This window comes from Tachypleus tridentatus, chromosome 10, assembly GCF_004210375.1.
Source record: "Tachypleus tridentatus isolate NWPU-2018 chromosome 10, ASM421037v1, whole genome shotgun sequence".
Lineage (NCBI taxonomy): Eukaryota > Metazoa > Arthropoda > Merostomata > Xiphosura > Limulidae > Tachypleus > Tachypleus tridentatus.
In genome coordinates this window covers 35,397,115-35,406,870 of record NC_134834.1, presented here as the reverse complement: position 1 = coordinate 35,406,870, position 9,756 = coordinate 35,397,115, and the positions used below count along the sequence as shown (strand labels likewise).

At 27.9% G+C, this 9,756-nt stretch overlaps 1 protein-coding gene across 2 annotated transcripts in view; it reads left to right on the top strand.

Annotated features, from left to right (window-relative positions):
* Positions 1–1,247: 1,247 nt before the first annotated feature.
* The window catches only part of LOC143229049 (protein FAM193A-like), a 101,132-nt gene continuing 92,623 nt past the window's right edge, over positions 1,248–9,756 (top strand). For both annotated transcript variants that reach the window (XM_076460757.1, XM_076460756.1), the window contains exon 1: positions 1,248–1,590. In XM_076460757.1, coding sequence (XP_076316872.1) covers positions 1,339–1,590 — 252 coding nt within the window. In that variant the 5' untranslated portion in view covers positions 1,248–1,338. The remainder of the gene's footprint in view (positions 1,591–9,756) is intronic.

The following is a 9,756-nucleotide window of genomic DNA, read 5'->3' as shown; positions in this document are numbered from 1 at the left end:
GATATTTTAGTTCAGCATTTTTTTGAGTTTATTGAACTGATAACACCAGAATATTAGGCTAATGGTATATATCGGCAAACCAACCATCAGTCAACGTTGGCTTAATCTTGATCAGTTTTCTGGGTCTGTATCATTTACTAATCTCTCTGCCAAAATACATTCAATAAGACACATTAAATAAATTATTTTGTAGTATGTTTTATCACTAGGCATTTTTCTTTTGGAATATTTGATAAAAATAATTGAATTGCAGTCAATGCAATAAATATGAATTAATTAATTTATCATTAACGTTTACAACAGGCTATGTTCAGTTTGAGACTAGCAAAGTTTGTCTTAAACTATGTACGTCTAGCTCACAAATAAACTTATTTATACAATTTATTTCTACTTGCAAATACATTTAGGCCTATTGTAAGAATTAAGTAATGACCTAATAAAGCAGACATATCACTGTGCTACTGGGGAGCAGCTGAGATAGATAGAAAGCCCATTATTTGTCTGCATATCACATTTTTACATACTACGCAAAATTTCTGGAATGTAATCTACAGAGGCCTTTGATTTAATGAATTTTCTAGATATATGGCATAATTATTCACATAATTAGTTCCATCTAGCAAGTAAACATCTAAATTAAAACATTGAAAATATAACTTGCAACATTTACTTGTTAATCTTTTTGCAAACATTATAACCTCCAAATGCTTTGTAATAAACTTTTAATCTTTACAATGTTTTCTGTGAAATCTTTGTTTTATATTTTTATGTTGTAACTTTTTATTTGCTGAATATTTACTTTGAAAAAAATATTTATTCTATCATTTCATGTAAATTTAACATTAATTGGTTTATAAGTTGATTACCTATCCCCCAAATAAATGCTCCTCCAGTTTAAAGACTTATAATGCTAAAACCTTAGTTTCGATACTTGTTTTGGTCTCAGCGGATATATTCTATAGTGTAGTTTTGCATTTAAAAATCAAATTAACTCAAATATTTTTTAATATAGTTTTTTCTTAAATAATTATTAAGTCTTCTGAGGAACAGTGGTAAATTTGAGAGCTTATGACGCTAATAATGGGATTTTGATAGTCGCTGTGGGCTCTACACCGGTAACCCGTTGTGTAGCTTTGTGGACAATAACAGTGAAACAACACTGGAAAAATATAAAACATTTACCAGAAATGCTTTATATATCATTACTTTAGAGCGGCATCTAGTGAATGAGTGTTCTGAAATGTATTATGGGAAATTAAACGCCATATTGTATGTTCACATCCTAGCGTGTGACAAGTATACGTAGTCGAATTTGTCATTACTTTATTGTATATACAGATGAGTTCTTCAGAAAATAAGCGTTCTAAAAGACGCAAGAATAAAAAGGGAAGTCGTAGTTCTTTTCAGACGACTTTACAAAACAAAGGAATAGAAAATGGGGTGGAGATTTCAGCTACCGCGAGTAGTAAATCTCATTTCCAATTGAATAATACAAATAGTACTATTACTAACAGGACTGTGCCACTTGAAACTGATTTAGAAAATCTACGTAATGGCTCTATGAAAGGAATAACAAGTGAAGATTGTAGGGTAAGAAACTATGTGACACATCTTAGTTTTGATGTTAGGTAGTACAAGATTTCACATTAGTTTTATAAACATGCTGACAAAACATTTAATGTAGTAATCGAGTAACGACATCAATGAATCCGTGTTAGATTCGTTAATTTAGGCTTGAGTATTTTAACAGTTAATTTCTATAAGTATTAAGGTTAAAAATATGGAAAACGCAAACAAATTTAAGCCTATCGTATGAATTTAGTGACCCAATGAAGAAGATACAATAACCCTTACAATGTTAGAGTTTCCAGAGCATAGATAATCCACTTGTGCAACCTTGTGCATAACTACAAACATAGTAATAATATCTCAATTACTTGGATAGGAAGAACAATTAACAATAGTAATAGTCAGAAACCCTAATTTGGATTTGTTGATTATTTTCATGAGTAATGATCATAATTTAATAAGCTGAACAAAGTTGATTTAATAACACATAATGAAAAATCATAATTATAATTCCATTTCCAAGTAGTTGAAATATTTAGAAATGGTAATAATTGGAAACATTAATCTTGATTAGCTGATTATTTTCATAATATTAATCCATTTACTGATAATTGAAACTCTTAGTTAAACTGTCAAATTCTACTCTCACACTTTTTTTTCCCAATATACATGTATTAGACACTTAACATTTTCCATATTTAATGTAGTTTCTTTGCAATGCTAAATATTTAATGTTTGATGAGTTTCTCTTGTTAGTGATAGAGATAATAAATGTATACCAGTATCCTTGCAACATTTTATGCATATGTCATTATTGAAATGGAATCTTTATTATTAATGTCATTTATATTTAAGTTTTTTAGCAAATACTGATTGTTATTTAAATGAATTTGTGTAATAACTGCCCTTTAGTTAGTGTAATATAAGATTTCTTGACAATTACAATATGTGGTATTAAAACTTAAAATTCTGGTATTTTTATTATTTGTTGATTTGTGAAAAAAATGCATGTTTTTCTAAAGTGGTTGATAAAAGTTTACATATTATGACCTTTGAGTAGAATATCCCTATTTATAATCAGTTAATTGTTTAAACAAATGGCAGTATATTCACTGTTAAATATGCAGATAATTCATGATAAGAAAATAAAAACATGGAGGATTTTTTCTGCAATATTCCTGTGATTACTGAACATACTTTCATTATTAATTTTACAATGTTAATAAATTTCTTACTTATGGTTTAAATTTTAACAGAATTTCAGGAACAGATCATTTACTTATTAATGAAAGAACACATGAATGTTCACAATAAACGTTTTCACACATTTGGTTATATATCAGGCACCTGTAAATACATATACCACCAAAAAACATGTAAGACTGGTTTATGGGGTCAAATTTAGCAAAGGAAAGTGGAATGTCACTTAGTAGACAATACTAATATTTAAGGCAAAAGAGAAAATGCAGGTAGTACTTCCAGTCTACCCTTTTACAGTTGAGGTTGTTTAAAAATAATTTGATTTATTTGAGTGGAAGAAAGAGGGTATCTGCTACCTTCACAGTTTTTCTCTAACATAGTATCAATATTCCCATGTTCTTTCTTTTTCTTTTTTTTTAAGAAGCAGACCTCTTCAGAAGGTTGCCCTTTTTCCCTTTAAAAAATATGGATATATTTTTGTCTAATATCTACTATCACCAGTGTGGGTAACGATGTTTTTATTTACAATGTATCACAGTTACAATAAGAACTCAGTAGCCACTTTATTTAATGTGATGTTTGAATTGGATTCAAAGAGAAGTAATATTCAGTGAAAGCCTGATCTATCAGGCTGTTTTGTAGTTGACCATACTCGCTAAATAAATTTAACTTTTCTGATTTAATGATGATTTTATTTCAGTTAGTAAACATAATAAAAACTTCAAATTTACAATGAACTAAACTGCGAGTATATCTCATAAAAAAGTAAAAATAATATGATATTGGACAGATAAAATTAGCATCAAGATACCTTTATTAAATTTTAAGTAGTATTCAGTTGAGTGAGAACTTTGTTTCATACTGTAAGTATATTCATGTATCTAGGTAAACTATGTATATATGAGGGAGACAAAAAACTCCTGCATAACATTGTACCTTTGTTACTGTATTAAATTTCTTTTTTTTTTTTTCTTGTTACCCATTCATCTTTTCTCTGAACTGTGTAAGCTTGCCTTATCTGATGTCTTCTTATTGAAGAAAATTTTTGTACCTTTCAGATATAATTTAGGACAAATACTTTCACAATTCACAAATGAATGACACTGAAAGGACTTTTTACAGAAATTATTTTAAAAATTCCAACCTATATAGTTGTACTGTTGTGTGATATTCTTAATTGTTACTCTATCTAATCATATTTAAACTTTGTAGCTATTTTCAAAGTTGTATTTCATTAGTAAATGATCCCGCTACTTCATGTGGTACCATAACAAGTCTTCAGATTAAAACCTGTAAAATGTAAGATAAATGTGGAAATCATGGAATGAATATATTCTATAGGACTGATAGACTCTTAATAAAAATGAAGTTTTTCTTTTGAATGAGCAGAACATTTTTTTAAAAGTGAGGTATATTGCTTATAGACAAAATGCTATAGCTGTGCATAAATTGAAATATGAACTTTTTAAATAATTACACTAAATAAATCTAATAAAGGTGGACAAATTTTGATTCTAAAACCTTTTTAAGTTCAAATTGCTGAAATATGGTTAGATTTAATATTTAAAGTTGACATACATTTTATCAAGTGTCAAAAATGTGAAATTCTAGAATAAATCTTGTTATATTTCAGGCACAGTAATTTAAGTTTGTTTGTTTTTTCCTAAACTCTATACCTGAAACTGTATCATACACACATGCAATTGCACTGTTTAACATTTATTAATAACAAAAGATTTATTCCTCTGTCAGTCACCTGTTGCAAAAGCACATTTTACACATTTTCTTGTGTTATTTTAGATAATTCAGTATTTTTTTACATTTACTAGCATATTTATTGTAATTTGAGAACCTGAAATGTATTTATAAATACACATTTACTCAAATGTTTTGTTACCAACCAAGGGAAATGAATAATCATAAGTAATTTTATTTATTAGGTAAACAAGTACTTAGCTGAAGTAAAATACTAGTATATTTAACCCTTTCACAAGGGTTTGTATAATATACACGAGTTTATATACACATTTGCACATAAAATGTTTACTCTATAACGTTTGATACGGTATATGTATCTTCAAAAAATTTGCTATACATTTAGTAAAGATTGTAAGTTTTTTTACACAAAAAATCAAATTTATTTAATGAAATGATTTTACAAAAGATTTATTTGTGAAAATATCAAGCTTGTTACAAGTCCAATTGAGAGAACTATACTTCATTCCAAAAATCTCAAATATCTGTGTCATCTCTAAAACCTCCTCAACACATTTCAAACATTTGTTTTCAGTAAGACTTTTATTATATTTTATTTTCTGTACCCTTTGTGGGGTCTTAATTGACTGACATTCAATCATAAAAAATTAGAAAAGAACTACAGATTATGCTTTTTTTGTACTTCATGACTACATATTATAACACATAAAACAACTTTTTAGTCTAAGTATCTTAAGTCTCATAACTTTATATATTTATTATTTTATTGACCTTCAAGTCATGACTAGCTAACATTATATAACTCGCATTGATTCAGTGCTTGTGCACTTGTTATGTATCCAGTAACATAAAACTGACCTTTAGTCTTTACAAGGTGACCCTGTCTTGGCTGTGTTTTAGCAGATAACTATTATTTTGTAAAATACAGTTACGTTTTAAATATTATACATTATATATCTATATAGATTATTACTAGTTAGGAATAAGTTATGAAACTTATTTTTCTATGCGTAAGCCATACCCCAGCAAAATAAAAAGATATGAGGTTCTTATTTTATATTCTAGCTTGTTGATATTAGTAATTTGCATTCCTAATTTTCTACAGAATTATAGACTACGTATTTTAACATCACAAACATCTGATTTTAAACAGTGCTGCATTCAACATACTGCATGATTCTGTAAAACCTGTATGTGTTCTTTTAATATTTACTTTTAAATTAAGAACTTAACTCATATATAATATTAAAGTTTGTATTATAATCTACAATTTGATTCCAAACTTATTGACGTAAATTCATAAAATAGTAGTTCAATGAAAAGTTTGAATTCAAATCAAGGAACAACATAACTTGGCCTTTGACCCATGGCCCATCAAGTAAGGGTTAATATGAAATTAAAAACATAAGAGGAGAAGGCCTTTAATTAGATTGTTACAGACAACCAGATGAAACTGATGAAATTAATGAGAAACTCCACATTGAGGTAAAGAATTTGGCAATAACAAGATTATAATTATTGGTAATTTTAATTTCAAGCATATAAATTGGAAAATGTTAAGAGTCAAGATATGAGAGAAACAGGTTTTTAGAAACTGTGTATGATGGTTTTCTTTAACAATTTGTTAGGGAACTTATCAAGAGCAATGATATTTGAAATTTATTGTTACATTCTAGTAGAGGAATGGTTGACAGAATGAAGTTGAGGAGCATATGAGTGCAAGTGATCATTGCTGAATTAGGTTTGGTAAATTAGAGATACTGATCAAATGTGGAAGAATTTTGAAATAAATTCTTAAATATTTAAGTTAGGCAAATTCTTTACAGGAAAAAGTGTGAACCCAAATAAAATAAACAGGTTCTCTCACAAAGATTATAAAGGAACAAAATTAAAGAAAGGCATTATAAAAATAATAAGTTAAAATTTACTGATGATGGAAGATATGAAGGATTATACAAGAGAGTTGGTCAAATGAGAAAGTAGGAAATTAAACTATGAAAAAAGATAAGTTGAAAATGAAAAAAATTTAATAGTAGATACAAATGAATTCTTTCAACACAGGCTCATTCATTCTGAGTAACAACATGATCTCTTGATACTTATTTAGTCTTTATAGATTTGATACTTCTTTTAATAGAGTGGGTATATCTTCACAAAATTTGGCAACCTTTCAGTTAACATTACAAGTTTTTTACATTCATAAAATCATATATTTAGTCAAGTATTTTTAATAAATTAAAATATTTGTCTATGAATATATTGAATATTTGTTTTGAATAGTCTGTGTGCAAGGAAATTTTCACATTAAGATTAAAAATACATTTTATCTCAAATTTGCTTTGTGTAATCACTAAAACCTAAATACATTTCAAATCATTTTTTGATTTTTTTTACAATTTTGTTATTTTCCCTACACTAATTTAAAATTGGGTTGGTCAGTTTGACAAACCGTCAATTGCCAAAGTAAATTGAAATAAATCTAAATTACCATTTTTGATTTTTCAAATGACTTCAAATTGTAAGATGAAACTGTGTTCATTTATCCTAAGTAGATTTAAGCTCACAGTAGTATACAGTATTTATAATTAAATTTTATTATTTTGTTTTTGTTTTGAGTGCCTTTTGGACTGTGTTTAAATATTATCTGCATCTTTATAAGTTGTGAATCACCCTGGACATGTGCAGCTCGCATTATGCTTCCAAATTACATTACCCACTTGCTGCTCACATGCTTGCCTTATGCCTCATGAAATATTTCTATCATATTATTGTTACTTATTTTAACTAACCTAAAAATATCCCTATTTTTACATTTTAGTTACTTTATTATTAATAAATTAAGATTAAACATGAAAAACAAGAAATAAATTACTTACCTTCTTGTTTTCTCTTGTTGTTGATTGTCTAGAACATTTAAGCCCACTTTTTATTCTTATGGTAGTAATACACTAATTTCTATATGACTCTCTCACAGTGGGTCATGGGTCAAAGGCCATGTCATTGCATTTGTTCACTTGAATTGAAAAGTTTATTGAACTATTATTTTGTGATTTATGTCAAGAGGTTTGAAATCAAATTGTAGATTATAATCCAAACTTTAATATTATATGAGTTAATTTCTTAATTTAAAAGTAAATATTAAAAACAATCACACCAGTTTTTAGTGAGTCACATAATATGTTGAATGCAGCACTGTTTAAAATCAGATGTTTGTGATGTCACAATACTAAGCCCATAGTGTTGTACAAATTAGGAACTAAATTACCAATATTAACATGGTAATATATATAATATAACATCGTATGCTGAGATATGGCTTATGTACTGAATCAAACATAGTAGCCTCATTCATCTCTTCCTATTTTTGGAAACAGTCCCTTATGTACCGTACTTTTTGGTGTATTAGAAACTCCTCCCCCCAAAAAAAGGGTTTTAAAATCCCCCTGCATCTTATACACCAAGGGTAAAAAAAAAATTATGCCTCTCTAGGCATACTGTACCTTGTACAGCAAGGACTAGAAACTAGTATGACCAACCTTTACACTTGTTTTCTTTTCTCTCATAGGCTAAAGAAAATGAATTATTATGGGAAATGACTGTAAACAGTGTTCCATTAGGGGGACTTTAGTTTAAATTAGATATTGTACTAACAGTACTAGTCAGTGACAATTCATGCAGTGATGCACAAGATTTTGAAGTTTTATTTTATAATGAATGAACAATGTTTTGATGTAAATGTATGAAACAACCATATTTTATTTTATTATGGACACTACTTTTGAAGTATTCTAAAGAATAATAAAAGATTATGCTGTTGTTGAAGAAATAAATAAATGATAACTATGAAAAATATTTTTTTCAAGAAGATAGTCTTGAAAATAAGGGTGCATCTTGTATATCAAAATATATGGTACATTTACTTCAATATATGATATGTGAATAACCAGTCGACAGGTTAGAATGCCCTCTAGTGGTTTTCTCAGCCATTTTAGTCTGTGAAAACCCCTAGACATTGTTTTGAACAAAGAATTCAAGAAGGTATGCTGTGTCTTTTGTCTGCCCAAAATTTCATATATTTTTGGACCTAAATACAGCCCAGTTACTAGGTTTAATAAATTGTAGTGAAATTCTGTAATATCAGAAGTTACTTGTAATTTTTTTGGTTATTCAACTGTATATATAAAACCTAAAATAAATGATATCCTCCACATGCAAAATTTTAAAAGGCTTGGCAAACTATGTCTAGGAGAAACTGAGTTCAAAGATCATAGCTAGAAGAGATAATTGTTTGCTTCATTTCTATATTTATTGTTATATATTTTAAGAAAAATAATTTTGATAGTTTCTAAATAGTAATAAGATATATACATATGTAATGTATAATAATGGAAATGTGACTGTATATTACAAAATATTATTCCACAAAAACCCAGTCAAGACAGGAAGGATTTTAGGTCAGTTTTATATTATTGGATACTTAAAAGGAGTGCTCTAGCACCACATCATTGCAAATTATGTAATGTTAGTGAGACATGACTGGAAAGACAATATAATAATATATATATATATAACGCTATAAGACTAAATATGTGGATTTTCATGTTATAATATGTAGTCATTCTGATGATGGTGATGAGGTTGGTCATGTGAAAGATCCCACATTGTTAGAGTGGAGAAAATGACATAAACAATGAAGTTTTACTGAAAACAAGTGTTTGAAATGTATTTAAGAGGTTTTAGAGATTATGTAAATAATAGATTTAGGGGACAAAGAATAGTTTTTTTAATCATAACATGAAATAATTCTGCACTCAGACTATTTTCACAAACAAACCTTCAATTGAAAAGATTTCATTTTTAAAAAAATCTGATTTTTTTATGTATGAAAGAAGTTTAGTCTCTTTAGTAGAAGTCTACTAAATTTGGTGAAGATACACATACTCTATTAAAGTAGTGCAAATACTTGACATGTGCAAATGTCTAGACAAACTTGTATGTATTATACTGAACCTTTTGCAAATGTGCTAATTAAATAATGCACCAAAAAACAGACTGATAACATGCAAAAGTAGACAATTCCCCTTACCTTACAATTTTTCTGGCTTTTTAACTGAGAGGAGCTGTTACACATTCATTAAAGTTAGACATTAAGTCTTTCACTGGAACATTGCTTTTACTTGGAGAAAAATTGTCTGTTGTCTGTTTAGAACCATATATTATGCAATATATTTGATAGATGAAAATCTTGACTTTCTATCAGTTATGTGTAAT